The sequence below is a fragment of the Eschrichtius robustus genome, chromosome 2 (genome assembly GCF_028021215.1).
Source record: "Eschrichtius robustus isolate mEscRob2 chromosome 2, mEscRob2.pri, whole genome shotgun sequence".
NCBI classification, from domain to species: domain Eukaryota; kingdom Metazoa; phylum Chordata; class Mammalia; order Artiodactyla; family Eschrichtiidae; genus Eschrichtius; species Eschrichtius robustus.
The window spans coordinates 47,538,761-47,555,538 of NC_090825.1; the positions used below are offsets into that span (position 1 = coordinate 47,538,761).

At 38.0% G+C, this 16,778-nt stretch overlaps 1 protein-coding gene across 2 annotated transcripts in view; it reads right to left on the bottom strand.

The window, feature by feature from the left end:
• Window positions 1–936: 936 nt before the first annotated feature.
• ERCC8 (ERCC excision repair 8, CSA ubiquitin ligase complex subunit) overlaps window positions 937–16,778 on the bottom strand; it is a 78,933-nt gene continuing 63,091 nt past the window's right edge. For both annotated transcript variants that reach the window (XM_068535374.1, XM_068535375.1), the window contains 2 exons: window positions 14,055–14,135; window positions 937–9,315 (listed from right to left, as the gene is read on the bottom strand). In XM_068535374.1, the coding sequence (XP_068391475.1) occupies window positions 9,247–9,315; window positions 14,055–14,135 (150 nt within the window). In that variant the 3' untranslated portion in view covers window positions 937–9,246. The remainder of the gene's footprint in view (window positions 9,316–14,054; window positions 14,136–16,778) is intronic.

Genomic DNA, 16,778 nt, shown 5'->3' on the forward strand with positions numbered 1-16,778 from the left:
AGGAGCTTGAGGAATTTGGTATTAAACAGTGACTTGTGTTTTTAGTGATAAAATAACAAACCAAGTTAAGATTGTGACATTTACTTAGTTCCAAGCCTAGGGAGAGCAAAGACTGGGAGAGCTGTATTAACCCACTAGTACAAAGTTTATGAGTATCCTCATAAGGATAAAGAGGAGTGGTTTGTCAGGAGGATACAGGGCATTTGTAGATTCCTACCCACAGAGAATTAGAGAGGTCACAACACAGTTGTTTGTCTTATTATTTCCCTTAGATTTTTTCTATTTTTTAATTGTCCAATTTTAAAAGCAGAAAAATAAAGAACTAGATGGCAGCAAAAGAACTATGCCTCCCGTATTTGAGGATGTTGCTGATATTCTAGTAAGATAGATAAGCTTGCCTTACCAGAAATGACTTGTAATAAATTCTAGGCACTAGGGTTTAGTACAGTGATCAAGGCAGCACAGAAGGACTGTACATATTTTTTGCAAAGAAAAGCCATATTCATGATTGAGCTTTGTTAGATATGTCCCCTAAATTTAATATTTTTTCCAGAGCTAAAACAGAAGAAACAACTCTATCTTAGCAACAGATTTAACCTTCAGATGTCTAGAACCTTCATCACAATCCAAAGCAAAGTGATTATTTTCCTTTCTGTAATTAGCTTTCCCTGCTATACTTTTTGAAAGGAAAAATCTCAAGCATGCTAGGCTTTTTGCCAATTTCAATTCTGGCGTGGTTTGACTGATTTTAAGTTTACTGTTCTAATGATACTCAAGAGTTTAAAAATTCAGGCTCAGTAAATAGGATCTGAATATAGAGAAAAAATTATGTTGGAAAAAAGGAAATTTATCAGTGTGTTTGTTTATAAAAATTATAACTTACAGAAATTCTTTTCTAATCTTCAGTAGTTAAGCATTTTTATGGAAACAACCAAGTATTAGTATATGACAGAACAGTAATGAAGTATGAGTTAGAACTATGCAGCCATTAGGTTTAGTGACTTTTCTTTGAAAGATAATTGAGATTAGTTTGTTGAGACAAACTGGTTTTATTATTGTCTCACTGAGACTTTAAATAACAGAGCTAAAGGTTTTTGTTTTCTAGTGTCTTATCAATAGTAGGCTCTCTATACCTTTGTGTTCTTTACTGAAGAGTCTTCATTTTGAGGTTATTTCTATCTGTTAATACAACTTTTACAGTTTAAGGGTTTGTCTTCAGAGCTTTCTTTAAAGGTTTTTATCTAGTTTAAATGGGGCTTTTTAGTATAAACTGAAGAGAAAGAATGCTTCAGCTGAAGATATCTTTTTTTTTTCCTCTATTAAGGTATTTCCTCAATTAATTGTAAAGAAAAGACTTGGCAGGAAATATAAAAAGCTTATCTATGATGCTGTTTTTGGACTTCCTGTTAAAACATAGATTTAGGGCTATGTCAATAAAACGTGTGTTTATTCATTCTATATATTTTTAAAAACTAGGCATTTCACAGGTGTACCATAAATGACTTTAAAACTGGGATCAATTTGAGGTGCAGTAAACAACTGGCATATGTGTCCTTTGAAATATGGCAGGATACAAGCACTTTATATGACTAAAAGACATATACTGTTAGCCAAGTCACTATGGAAGGAAAATCTGTAAAATGTAAAAGGCAATGGAGAGAAACTGCAGGTGATTACTACCTTTGTAATAGGTTCATTGATATATACTGTCACTAAGATTGGACAAATACCAATTGAATGAAACAATTAAAAAAAAGTTTCAAGTAGAAGCCTCTATAGATCGTTCCTATTTCTCCAAGTGTTTAAAAACAAAACAAAACAAAACAAAGGTGTAGGGTGGGGAGGAGAATAAAACAATAATTAAAGTCTCTCCTGATGATCACAGTCAGGCCTGAATTAGTGACCTCACAGGTCAAGTGCAAAATCTCGAAGTACAGAATAGAAACCACAAAACAAGTATTTACTGAGCACTTACTAAGTAGCAGGAACTGTTCTAGGATTAAAAAAAAAAAAAAAAAAAAAGTGAGCAGGAAGGATAAGATAAGACTATGAAGGAGAGAGTAGAGTAGACTTCACATGCAATTATTAGGTCATTCAGAGAAGAAAAAAAAAAAAGAGGAGAAGCAACAATTAAACAAATATTAGAAGAAAATATTCCTGAGCTGAGAGAAGGCTTGAGGCTTCAGATTGAAAGAGCTCACAAGAGGTCCAGGAAGTGAGGGGGGAGGGGTAGACTTATCAGACATCTGATAAAATTAAGGAACTCTAAGGATAAAAAGAAAAAAAGAAAACAAAACCCTCATAGTTGACAAGCTTTTAGCTATAAAGAATGAGTTCCCCACAAAGGGGAAAAAAATCAAACTGGTTTTATTATAAAATCCTAGTCTGCAATAATAGAAGCTAGAAGACAGTGGACGTAATAGTTACAGGCTAATGAAAGAAAAGGACTACAACCCAAGAATCCTACCCAGCAAAATTACCATTTCCTCTGCCAGAGGAAAAGATGATATTCAATAACTAAAGTGTATCACCCAAATACATTACCTAAGGAAGATATAGTGCAGTTCACAATCTTTACCACTGTACATGTGGCCCTAAACAGGGGAATGGCTGGAAGCAAATGGTGGTGCATTCACAAGGTGGAGTATTGTGAAGTTAATAAAAAGAATGACAGTGTTTGTAGCTGGGATTTCTTCTAAGACATGCAGACATGGAAATGAAGGACAGTTTGTACTCAAATATCCCTAGAACCAGGAAGCATGGCACACCATGCCATGAAGAGCCACACGGGGAAAGACCAGGATCAGTCAGGAGGCAGAGAGGGAGAGGGTGCAGCATGGCCTAGAGTCTTTATTAACATTTTTTGTGGGAAGGAATGGGCGAAGCAGGGCAGGTACACTGAGTAAGTTTGGGATTGGATATTTTGAATAATTTCAGTAGACTGGGCTACAGGAGTGGTTCCTAGCTGTCTGATACCTGGCTCTGGGGTGATTTAGGGCAAGGGGAATACTGGCTTGGCGTGTGAGAATTTGATAAAGGAGATGGTTGGGGGTGTGGACTCTGGATTGGTTGTCTTGTATATTAAAGGCATGCTTCCAGGGGAGTCCTTTGCTATCTCTGGGAATTAGTTCTGGAAGGGGCAGTGTCACCAGGATCGATCAAGGATCCAAATGCCAGAGTATCAAGGATACAGAAAATAAGAAAATGTAGTCAATACAATTGGCCCTGTGACGCTCTGGCATCATATTAAGGAATCCCTGGGGGTGATACTAGTGGAGACTTATAGCAAGCAGGGCATAAGTTGCACTAACAGTGTAGAAAACATTTTACTAAGAGAGTAGAAAGGAAGAACACAAGTAGAGGTGTAAGGAGTCCTTGCAGGCCAGCCTATAACTAGATTTTCTATTTATATGGCATTAACCAAGAAATAGATAGGAAATTCTTGGAGTCTCCAACAATATCTAAGTGGAGTTAGAAAGTGTGCTAAAGGTATGATATATCAAGGTAGCAGGTCCAGCAGTTGTTCTGTTGGACAGTATGAAATGATACATTAGTAAAGTATATGTAAGATTAGTGGGATTGTGTATAACCAAGGAGAAAGAGTGGTTGTGGCGATCATGGTGGGAGGCACAAGGTGAGAGTAGGAAAACGCCTTGGGAACTAGGTGGTCCTCTCCCCAAAGTGCTGAAGGATTTGACTAACATGAGGCAAATGCCTCCAGGGAAAGCAATAATCTCCATTAATTTAGAACACAGATAGCAGTAACCTCTACTAGATTTCTCTTTAGGCACAGGTGTGCGGGGTGTGCCTTTTGGCAAAGAACAAGGAGTAGGATCATGGGCTAGGCAGACAGTAGCTCAGAAATGTAATGGGATCCTTAGTATCGAAGGAAGAAAAGCAAAAATGTCCTGTGTCCAATTTGTGCCTTAGGAGAGGCAACCCATATGTGTTGCTGGAAGCGAGGTTTTAGTGTCAGAGTGAAGTCATCTCCAATGATGAGCACTTGGACTAGGAGATGCCCTCTGGGATATGGGGCTGGGGTATCCTTTCCAAGAGGGTAGCCACTCGAGGTGATGTGGGGTCTCACATTTACCATGTTTGGGTCTTCAGATTGTAAATTAATGAAAGTATACAGACCAATAGCAATAAGACCAACAGTCAACAGGAAGGTGAGCAGCTGCACTGAGAGGGCTTTTGTTTTTGGTGGAAGTTTCAGCTCAAATGGGTCCTCTATCAGGTAAACAGCTGTCTGGTATATGGACAATTTGGTTAATGCGCCCCTTGATCTGGCCTCCAGCCCTTCTGGGATGAGGGAATGATAAAACATTTATAAAGGTACGGGAAGACATTATAAAAAGGTTCTCATTTACAATGAGTCTTTATATACATGGAGGCAATGCACATCCCCTTTAAATATAAGGGGGATAGAAAAATTTTAAAAGTTGGTGTGAGGTGTAAACTGGCCAAGGGGCCTTGAATTAAGAGAGATTAAGGCCTAGAGCAAGATAGAGACCCATTTAGGGGTCCATTTACCTGAGTGGAATTTGAAAAAGAGCTGTGTGAGACCATTATGTCTCTTAATTAAACTGGCTATCGGATACCTACAAGGGATGTGAAAGTTCTATTGAATACCTTTTCCAAGAGATTAGCATTGTGTATTTTTAGAAGAAAAATGTGTATCTTAGTTATTATCAATAATGTCTGTAACTCTGAAAGTAGTATGGCGTGCAATGGCAAGGCCTTGTATTGTGGCCTAAATATATATGGAGATGTGTGATTTTGACTTATATTTTGAACATCTGTGAGGCAAGAGAGTCCCAGTTTTGTTAGTTTTTTTCTCCCTTAAAGGGACAATTTTAGGCAATGACCCAGCAGTTTATAATAAATGTGAAATGAGGCTACTTGTTGGCCAGGGCATCCAGCAGTTTGGTTGAGTGTGTTGTTTCTTGGGTCCCATCCTTTATTAGGGACATCCTGGCTAAGAGATGGAAAACAGCAACATTTCATTGAGCTCCATCATGTATGATGGTTAGCAGTGCCATTTGCATAGTCTATGTACTCCCATTGCTGTTCATTCAGTTAATCCCAAGTGGATTCTGGGCAGCCAAGTGATCTGGGGGAGGGGTGACATCCTCCGGCACCATGGCATTTAACAAGGGACTGAGGACAGGGGAAGCCACCTCCTCCTGCAGGTGGAATATGCCAGAGAGCTCAGGCTCGGCTCCATCCTGTCTAAAGAGGCCTTGGTAGCTGTGCCGAGTTTCTGGTGTATTGTTTCTATGACCCAACACTTAACAAGCGGTTGGGTATGAAAGGTCACAGGCTCCGAGTCTGTGAGAGCCTCTATTTTCCAGAGAGCTCAGCATGTATTTTATTTGTTGTTTTACTGGAGCATAGTATGAGGCTGAGAGGGCAGTTTCTTGCATCATAAGCCCTTGGACAACTTATGGCCATCCTAAGTGGTCTAGAGATTCCAGGAGGTATGACAAGAGGTTGCCAAAATTTCCTTGGTGAAAGAGTCCTTCAGGGCACTAAAGGGAGTACCTACTGATTTTAATTTGGAGGTAAAATTTGTAAATAAAGAATATGTTGCCTTCAGAACCCCCAAAGTACTAAAACATGTTGGACCTGTATACCTTAAATGTATATCAAATGAGTCTCCTTGGAGGAGGATGTCACCAATGCAACATCACACCTGTGCTCCTGGAAAAAGGTGGATGCAGTTGAGATCTTGTCTGCCTAGATTGTGATGGCAAAGCTGCTGAGGTACCCAATGGACAGTCTGGAAAAGGTGTATTGTGTCTCTTTGAAGTGAAGGCGAACAGCAGCTAGAGGCTGGTGAAATAGGCACTGAACAGAACATGTTAGCCAAATGTACAGGGGCAAAATATTTACCGGTTGTTGACTGAATAGAATCAGTAATTTCAATAATATCGGATATACAAAACTACAATGAGGTACCACCTCACACTGGTCAGAATGACCATCATTAAAAAGTCTACAAATAATAAATGCTGGAGAGGGTGCGGAGAAAAGGGTCTTACACTGTTGGTGGGAATGTAAACTGGTGCAGTCGCTATGGAAAACAGTATGGTGTTCCTCAAAAAACTAAAAAAATTGTTGCCATATCATCCAGCAATTCCACTCCTGGGCATATACCCAGACAAAACTATAATTCGAAAAGATACATGCACCCCTATGTTCATAGCAGCACTATTTACCTAAATGTCCATCTACAGATGAATGGATAAAGAAGATGTGGGATAAATAAATATATATATATATATATATATATATGTATACACACAGACACATATATATACACACAGTTAAAAAGAATGAAATAATGCCATTTGCAGCAACATGGATGGACCTAGAGATTATCATACTAAGCCAAGTAAGTCAGAAAGAGATAGGCAAATACCATATGATATCACGCATATGTGGAATCTAAAATACAACACAAATGAACATATCTACAAAATAGAAACAGACTCACAGACATAGAGAACAGACTTGTGGTTGCCCAGGGGGAGGGGTGTGGGGGAGGGAAGTATTGGGAATTTGGGATTAGCAGATGCAAACTATTATATATAGGATGGATAAAATATAGGTCCTACTGTATAGCACAGGGAACTATATTCAATATACTGTGATAAACCACAATGAAAAAGAATATGAAAAAGAATATATATATGTATAACTGAGTCACTTTGCTGTACAGCAGAAATTAACACAACATTGTAAATCAATTATACTTCAATAAAATTTAAAAGAAATAACATTGGATATTGAGTATGGGGGCCCCAATGGATGGGACCACATCATTAACATTGTAGTAATCTATCATAAGGTGCCATTTTAATCTTATTGTTATATAAATTCTTTAGTATATTCATTTAGTATATAAATTTTGGATTTTCAATTGGATCAAATTATAAAACTTTGCTTTAATATTATATTTATGTATATATTATTCAATTACCTTTTATTTTCTGTTTTTGCTTTTAAATCTTAAGTAATCTACAATTAGCATTATGTTTGCTAGACTGGTGTTTGCTTAGTACCTAAGATTTAAAGTTCCTGTTTTTTCTCCCCTTGAGCTTGTATCCACCTAAAGTGGCAGTCAGTTTTTCTGTTCTCTTCCTGTTTCAGGCTTTTGCACCCTGAAGGTGCAGTCTTTACTTTCTTTTTCTGGCTGATAAGAGGAAAAAAGGGAGGGTGAAGGGGCCAGGTGCTTCTGGGCAACTTACCCCCGGGATTGCCCCTGTCCATGGAATCATCAGTCCCTTCCTCACACTGCCACTTTTTTTTTTAAACTTACAGAATGGCTTGTACCTCTAGATGACTAAAACTTTTCCTTTTTTTTTCTGTTGGGTGTTTACCTGATAAGCTCCTATTGGTCGCTAGTGGCCTCTCTGTAAGCAGCACCCCCCTTCTCTAGGGTGTCCTAATCAACCTTAGAGGGGCTAGGGTCTACATCTAGGAAAGCAACGGTGGCATCAACTTCATCTTTTACATTTTTTGTTTTGAGCATGAGACTCTGCATGTTGATAAGTAGCAGCTCTTATGAAGGCCCATATGCATGGACCAAGGCTTTGTATTTCTAAAATTAATTGGATCAACTCTTCAGGTTTTGGCGGGGGGCATGCTGGAACCAGGTGCTCCTTTCCCCTCCTCTCCTTCTTCATTAAACACTGAGCCACGGTCTCCAGGGATGGGACCTCTTATACCCTACTAGGGTGGGGAACGGATTGCTTGCGACAGCAGTAGGCAGACATAGCAGAGAAGCTTGTGACCTGAACAATGCTTGTGGGGAGCCATGATCTCCTGAGAAGGTCCTCACACCAAACCCACAAATGGCCCACAGCACATAAGCGAGTGCTCAGGTGGAGCCATCTCCGACTACTTTGAGGAACAGGCTGAGATTTGACTCAGAAAAGCTCAGAGGGGAAAAGGAAAATGGTTCATGGATGCCTACAGGAACATGTAACGTCGCAGACACTAGGTACTGATATGGCCTCACTGGTTGTCAGCGCTGCCCGGTCAGTGGATTCAACTCATCCCATGGCACTAGGAGGGTAGTCATTCCACATCCCCAGCAGATGGACCTTTTCGAAATGTACCAGTTACCTATATGTATTTGCAGTTTGGAGAAAGACTCTTTTTTTCTTAAAATTAAAAAAAAATTCCAATTTCAATAGCATTCTCAAAGATTGTAAGAATCCTCACCAAGTGAGAAAAAGTGAGAGTAAAATGGTCAGGGCTTAAGAAGATCAATTATAAAGTAAACGTATGGAAAATGTTTGGCCAGAAAGGTCTGATATGAGGCCTAACGCACACTTAAAAACTCAACAACTGTATACTTGGTATTCAAGCTCGCAAAAACCTCTTTAACTAGTCTCCTATTGATAGACTCAGAAAGAAAGGGAATATAAGATTAGGTTCATGATAATCACTTGTGGGTTATGACACAAGAAGAGTAGAAAATAAAATAGAAATTTTATGACATTTCATGTTTAAGCCAGATTCCCTGCCAGGATATTTTCTGCTTTGATGAATGAAGTAGGACTTGGTCACATCTTAAAGAGATTCATAGAAGAGTAGTTCAAGCTGCCATCTGATGCATTAAAATAAAGGAAATATGGTATTTTCCCTAAGTTAAATACCTCCTGTGATGCACTTTTTAGATTGTGGAAGGCAATGAGTTCAAAAAAACTTAACATAAAGCTAGACAACAGTTAAGTAAATGAAATCATTGCAAAAACGGAATACATAAATAAGAATAAACAAATTCTGATGCTAACTTTTCAACTAAACTTTTTGATATAATCCTTAGTAAAATCATTCTTGAAAGTGAAAATGAGCAAGGTGATGGTACAACCAGCAGGAGAAAGTCAGTGCTGACAACCTCTACGTGCTCATCCTCCAAGACTGCATCTTATTGTTCACACAATCTGCTCAAGTTCCCACAAAGGGGCTACCATGACCTGTCTCCTTCTACTATAGCTATACGGGCTGCGGCAGACAACAGCAACTGGGATCAAGGAGACATGTTCTGATTAAATAAACTATATGGAACTCTGCTGCAGGATTTCATGCAACTATTAACTTCATTTTAAAACAAAAGGAAAAAAACCACCCAAATTCAGGGCTAATGTAGCTGTCACTGGACAATTAAAAAAATAAAACAGTCCTGTTTTAAAAGTTTCATCAATAGAGACAAAAAGGTACTAAGAATGATAGTCATCCTTCCTCATCACTGCTGCTCCAGGCATCTTCAAATGCTGGATTTAACTGTGATCTGGTTGAAGTCTAAAAAAAGGGGCAAAAAAGAAAGACTCAATTATTCTACCTCATAATTTTAGGCTCACAATATAGTTATGAAATATATCAGATAAAAAGCAACTAGATTATTTTTGAAGAAACTATATAATTGTTAATTTCAAACCAAAAGTTAACAAAAGAAACACCCCGCATACAATATAAAATAATGTAACTTCATTTTAAATAGACATATCAGACTTTATCCAAATTATCTGTTTCCTTCAAAGTAGTTACCTCATACACACACGCAGACACGCACAGACACACAGACACAGAGACACACACACACGATGCTGCTGCTATTACTTAAGGCATTTTTACACCTCTTCGGAGTTACCTGGAGAAGAGGGCACATTAATATCCATGTTGGCTAAGGCTGGACTCAGGTCTATAGTCTGACTTGAGAGCCCAAAATATTAATGTGAGCAACTTTTTACTGCTTGGATGGACCTGAGTTTTATAAATAAGCAAATATCCACATGTGGGGAATAAGGTGTTCATCAAACGGAGTAATATTTTTGGTATTAAGTGGCGAGGTTTATTTATTTATGTATTATGTATGTATGTAGCTAGGGAAGCAGTTGAAAAAGACAGGCAAAATGTATTAGAAACGGTAACATTTTGTCATTAGCACATAGGTTTCCCTGGGAGATTTCTGTGAAAGAGAACATGCATTAGACAGTATCTATCTAAAATAACAAAACATCACAGTACTCTTACAACTTTAAAGCTGTACCTAATAAATGTAATCAGCAATAGAGGAATTTTAATTACCTGTGGTATTTCAGATCAATTCACTTGTTTGGGGAAATTTTTTGAATGGCTAACCTTCTTATTCTTTGGCAAATGATTAAAGGACTTTAAAATGATCTCTTTTTTTTGAGTATCTGGGCATTATGAGCCACGTGTGCTTCCTACTCTGCAGCTTTTATGTTTGCTGCCAGTTTGTTCAGACTCCAAATCCAGTAATGTATTAGTTCTTAGATTATTCTTAAATTATCTTAGATATATTACCTTTTACAACATATAGCAATATTTTATGTTAAGGGTAGCCCCTACTGTATGTCTGAGAATGTTCATTTCCTTTTGATGAACATGATGATTTAGACTCTTAAAATTCAAACAATGATAACAGTAGAAAAAGTGGGTGTTTCCAGGAAAAAAAAAAAAAAGAAACAAAAAACAAAACAATATGTTAATTTAGGTATTCTTTATAGTTGTTAAAGCTTAGATCTGAGTCCATTACTTAATCTAATGTTGGTATTGTCACCATTACTAAACCTAATATTGGCTATTGTCACTTAGTTGTACAAACAAAATTCCATTATACTTGGTGTCCAGATCCAAAACTATTATGAAACCTCAGCAAACTATTCACTTATTTCTAGTAGCAGTCCACTGATTTGCAAGAGTAGCATACTGAAGACTGTTCATTTATTCTTTCATCCAAGTATTTACTGAATTTTCTACCTTTCTGGGTTTATAATTTAACTACCAAGTTAGGTTATTTAGTGACAGTTTATTTAAAGATGTATTGTCCTTAGGGGTTAGGTGATTATTCTTCCCTACTCTAGCTCTAAAAGCCTTTAACTCTGCCTTAGATATCTACCAAAATGTCCCTGGGTAGATGAACCACACAAAGGCCATGCCTTCTAATTTCACTATGGAAGCCCAATATGTAACGAATTAAACATTTAAATTTCATTTGAAGAATCAACAGAGAAGCAAAATTATATTTTAATGTAAATTATTGTTGCTATGGTAAGCAAACAAAAAAAAGTGAAAATTGGAAAGGCAGTTGCATATAAATTTTACTGTTTATAGCAGTAAAGGATAACAATATGAATATATTACAGTATTATTAGAAGTACATTTTATTGTTAAAAAACACAAAACATCTTACTTGTAATTGAAAGCTGCAGTAAAAATATTATATATGATGTGGTACACATATACTGTTTGAGACCTACTGATCAAGTTAACTACCATCTATTACTGCAGTTTTCTCTACAACATCTCCTCCTAGTGGACATTCTTTCTATGCTTGAACATAACCATCCAGCCTGCCTGTTCTACTGACAGATAGTTGTGAATGTTATGGAGACAGGGAAGCATGAGTTTAAAGGGGATCTAGTTCAGATCTATATAATGGGAAGGAAGAACAAAACCAAACTGGACCATCTTCCACACATGCATCTTGATAAATTCTAAATTTCTCACTGGTAATTAGTGGAAAATCTTTATAGGTAGAATATAGGGTTCTCTCAATATAGCAAGTGATAAGTGGTAAATAAAACAGCTACATATTGTGTAACTGTCAAAATAAAGTAAGATTCTTGATGAGAGGTCAGATTTAAACTGTAATATAGTCACCCTAGAGATCTCAGACAGGAAAAAGTGAGTAGGAGTTATATAGGCTTGCTTTGATTGTGACCAAATGTTAGGAAGAGGGGGCAAAAGGAAGGCAGATTCCTCAGAATATAACAAAACAGCCTGCCAATTAAATAATAGGATTTGGGTTTCCCTGGTGGCGCAGTGGTAGAGAATCTGCCTGCCAATGCAAGGGACACAGGTTCGAGCCCTGGTCTGGGAAGATCCCACATGCCGCGGAGCAACTAGGCCCGTGAGCCACAACTACTAAGCCTGCGCGTCTGGAGTCTGTGCTCCGCAACAAGAGAGGCCACGATAGTGAGAGGCCTGCGCATCGCGATGAAGAGTGGCCCCCGCTTGCTGCAACTGGAGAAAGCCTTCGCACAGAAACGAAGACCCAACACGGCCAAAAAATAAAAATAAATAAATAAATAAAAATAAATAATAGGATTTATGCTTAAAGATCATAAAACCTGTCCCTATTGCCCAATGCCCTTCAATTTCTTATGGTAGAACTAAATTCCTCCTCTATCTTGGATATCAGAAGAAACACCCCTAAGGGATTGTATCTTGGTTGATGGAGAAGTAAATCTCATCTCAAGGGTGGATTTGAAAGGAAACCTAAGAACAATTTTGCTTTGATGATTCTGATGTTTGAAGATATCATAAACTTGTCTCAGATCACTAATGAATGGCAGAACTGGGATTCGAACCCAGTTACCAGTATTACTATTATTTAGTTTACCTGAAACTACAGACAAAGTGAGTGTGTGAGTATGTGCATGTGTATGTTATGTTTTGTGTTAAGTTGCCTCTCTGGGGAACTGCAGCAGTCATTCATTTGATAGGTGAGATGAAAATACTTTTAAATATGAGTCAAACAGTAAATATACATGTAAGGAACAGGGTCTTGTGTAGACGGACTTCTCTTGGGATCTGCATCGCGATCATATTCATGTTCTACCTACATTCACAGAAATCTTTCAAACTAAAATTTTGTGGAAATAATCTTAGCACTTACATTTTATATTAATTTGAGAATGGTGCCTATCTTAAAGCATATACACAGTGCATTTTAAAAGGTCAGGTTTCATAGCTCTAAAGCTTAACTATAAAGCGAACTTATTTTTTGTGTACCTCTGTTTGATTTCTACTTGTTCAGCTTAATTTCCCATATACAAAAATTCTTCTAGATGGGGAGTTCAAACTATCACTGTAACTATATAATGAGGAAATAAACCATCAGAGTCGCATACTCTCTTTATAAAATAAGCAATTTAGTTTTCTTCTAAATAATATCCTTTTTTTATACATAAGTCAAAGATGATTTATTTCTAGTTTTTTTTTTTATAGTTTTCATTTGGTGAATGATTGTTAAACTTTCTAACATGGCCTGTAGTATTATGAGTTGGATTTAATGTATATAGTAATTCCCAAACAGCAGGACACAGTAATTAAATAATAATGCAAAATCAATGGCTGAACCAAATTATTTGAGCATATTAAGCTTTGTACAAAAAAAATTCAGTATTTAAAGCAGGTGTACACTAAAACTAATCAAAGCCATAATAAATCAAATTAGACACATGATGAAATCTGGAAGATTTCACCTTTAGATAGCTTGACAAAAAAGTAAAAAAATTCAGAGGCTACTACCTAAGACCAGAAATCATGTCTTACTTATCTTTGTTTTCCCACCACATTTTTCAGGTTCTTTATTCACACTGTCATAGCTGTACCAGTTTATGCTCTGAGATAGGCACTAACAGACTGCTGGTAGAAGTGTAAACTGATAAAATTTGATAGTGTGAATAAAGAACCTTAAACATGTCATACATGATAACTCAAGAGGTAACACTACTTCTAGGAATCTAACCAAAGAAGTAATCAGAAATGTAAATAATTTTTGAACAGATATTTACCTCGATGTGTTTATAATGATCAAAAGAAATGTCTTCCAATAGGAAAATATTTGAGTAAATTATGGTAAATAAATGACAGAATGTTATATTATTAAAAACAATATTTACAAATACTTATTAATGACATGGAAAAAGTCTTAAGCAGGATGCTAAGCTGTATGTTCAAGCATAATATTAACCATGCTAAAAAGTATGCACAGGAAAAAACAAGAATGAAGTAAATCAAAATGTTAATAGTAATTAATAAACTTCAGAAATTTATGTTCTTCTCTTAATATTTTTTTGAATTTTCCAAATATATTATAGAGGCAAATTATTTTTACAATCACAAAATAGCAAGAAATGCTTTAAAAGTTTCTCTCATATAAAGTAAATTAATAATAACTTTTTTTATGATTTAGAAGTCACTGTACAATTTGTATAAATAATATTTACCTCCTCATCATCAGGAACTGATTCATATAAGGATGGTATCCAAGCAAGAATATTGCAGTCTCTGCTACCACTATAAAGTTCCTATAACACAAAGCAAAGATGTAATTGTAGGTCACTTTAAAGCTGGTGCCAATCTGAAATAAACGACATCAATTTTTAAATGATTAATTCTTAGGTTAGATTAATTAAGATTAATTCTATTTCTACTCCCCAAAGAAACTGGGCTGATGTTTTTTTCTGTTTGTTTAAGATGTAGTAAAGCCTTGTTTTGTATTTAAAAATAGTATTAGGATATGTTAACATGTTGCTAACATGTTAAAATTCACAAAAACAATCATTGTAATTTTTAATCATAGTATCCATTTATTTCAAGTGTCAGAGAATGAGAAAAAAATGGAAGAAATAAATTTTGTCCTTTTCTGTCAATAACTGAGCTTTAATAAAGACTTCAATGAAGAAACCATATGAGTTTCTAGCTAAAATAGGCCAAAAGTTCAAAAAAAGAACTCAACTAAAGAGCATTAAGACATATACGCCATGCTTGCTGAGAAGCTTATTTTATAAGAAGCTTGGGTTGATGCACAGTCAATGTCAATGTCTTTATGGATATGCTGTCTGCACATGCTGAACAATGTTCATTTGCCTCCCCACAAAACTTCAGAAATATGTTATATTGGCTACTACTGAAAATATTCCTATGGGGCAGTGAAACAGATATGCTCCCATACAAAGGGTATAAATTGCTATAATCTTTTCAGAGAATGAAATCTCAACATGTGTCAGAAGTTTCTGTATGCATTTCTAAAAAGTCATGCCAAAGACACACATGAAATTCAAGGATATTATCATCAATATTATATTTATAATAACAAAAATAACAATAATTTTCCAAAAATTATTGTCCAGGGTAATGATTTATATATAAATTTATGCTGCATTAATATGATGTGATATTACATAATCACTAAATTTATTTTTGAAGAATATTTAATGACAGTGGAAAATATTCATATTGTCAAGAGAAAGGAGTAGGATGTAAACCAAATAGTCATAGTGTGAGAAGAAAAAACAGGATGTAAAATACTAGGTCAATTTTTTTAAAAGCTGAATGGCTGCAAAAATACTACTCTCCTTTACTTTTATAATTTAGATTTATAATTATTTTCCTTTTCAGAAATCATAATAGATGAAATGGGATAAGAGTTGGAAGCTTTCTGATGTAATGCAGTGATTCAAATCTTTCTTAGTGCATAGCACATATAGAAATGGTATTTGTCGGACTTCCCTGGTGGTGTAGTGGTTAAGAATCCGCCTGCCAATGCAGGGGACACAGGTTCGAGCCCTGGTCCGGGAAGATCCCACATGCTGCGGAGCAACTAAGCCCGTGCACCACAACTACTGAGCCCACGCACCACAACTACTGAAGCCCGTGCGCCTAGAGCCTGTGCTTTGCAACAAGACAAGCCAGCGCAATGAGAAACCTGTGCACTGCAACAAAGAGCAGCCCCTGCTCGCCACAACTAGAGAAAGTCTGCGCACAGCAATGAAGACCCAATGCAGCCAAATAAATAAATAAATAATAAATTAAAAAAAAAAAAGAGGGGGGTCTGGGCAAGATGGTGGAAGAGTAAGATGCGGAGATCACCTTCCTCCCCACAGATACATCAGAAATACATCTACACGTGGAACTGCTCCTATAGAACACCCACTGAATGCTGGCAGAAGACGTCAGACCTCCCAAAAGGCAAGAAACTCCCCACGTACCTGGGTGGGGCAAAAGAAAAAAGAAATAACAGAGACAAAAGAATAGGGACGGGACCTGCACCAGTGGGAGGGAGCTGTGAAGGAGGAAAGGTTTCCACACACTAGGAAGCCCCTTCACGGGCGGAGACTGCGGGTGGCAGAGGGGGGAAGCTTCAGAGCCACAGAGGAGAGCGCAGCCACAGGGGTGCGGAGGGCAAAGCAGAGAGATTCCCGCACAGAGGATCAGTGCCCAGCAGCACTCACTAGCCCGAGAGGCTTGTCTGCTCACCCGCCAGGGCGGGCGGGGGCTGGGAGCTGAGGCTCGGGCTTCGGTCGGATTGCAGGGAGAGGACTGGGGTTGGCGGTGTGAACACAGCCTGAAGGAGTTAGTGCACCGCAGCTAGCCGGGAGGGAGTCCGGGAAAAGGTCTGGACCTGCCGAAGAGACAAGAGACTTTTTCTTGCCTCTTTGTTTCCTGGTGCGCGAGGGGAAGGGATTCAGAGCGCCGCCTAAATGAGCTCGAGACGGGCGCGAGCCGCGGCTATCAGCGCGGACCCAAGAGACGGGCATGAGATGCTAAGGCTGCTGCTGCCGCCACCAAGAAGCCTGTGTGCGAGCACAGGTCACTATCCACACCGCCCCTCCCGGGAGCCTGTGCAGGCCGCCACTGCCAGGGTCCCGTGATCCAGGAAAAACTTTGCCGGGAGAACACACAGCGTACCTCAGGCTGGGGCAACGTCACGCTGGCCTCTGCCGCCGCAGGCTCTCCCCGCATCCGTACCCCTCCCTCCCCCGGCCTGAGTGAGCCAGAGCCCCCGAATCAGCTGCTCCTTTAACCCTGTCCTGTCTGAGCAAAGAACAGACACCCTCAGGCAACCTACACGTAGAGGCAGGTCCAAATCTAAAGCTGAACCCCGGGAGCTGTATGAACAAAGAAGAGAAAGGGAAATTTCTCCCAGCAGCCTCAGAAGCAGTGGATTA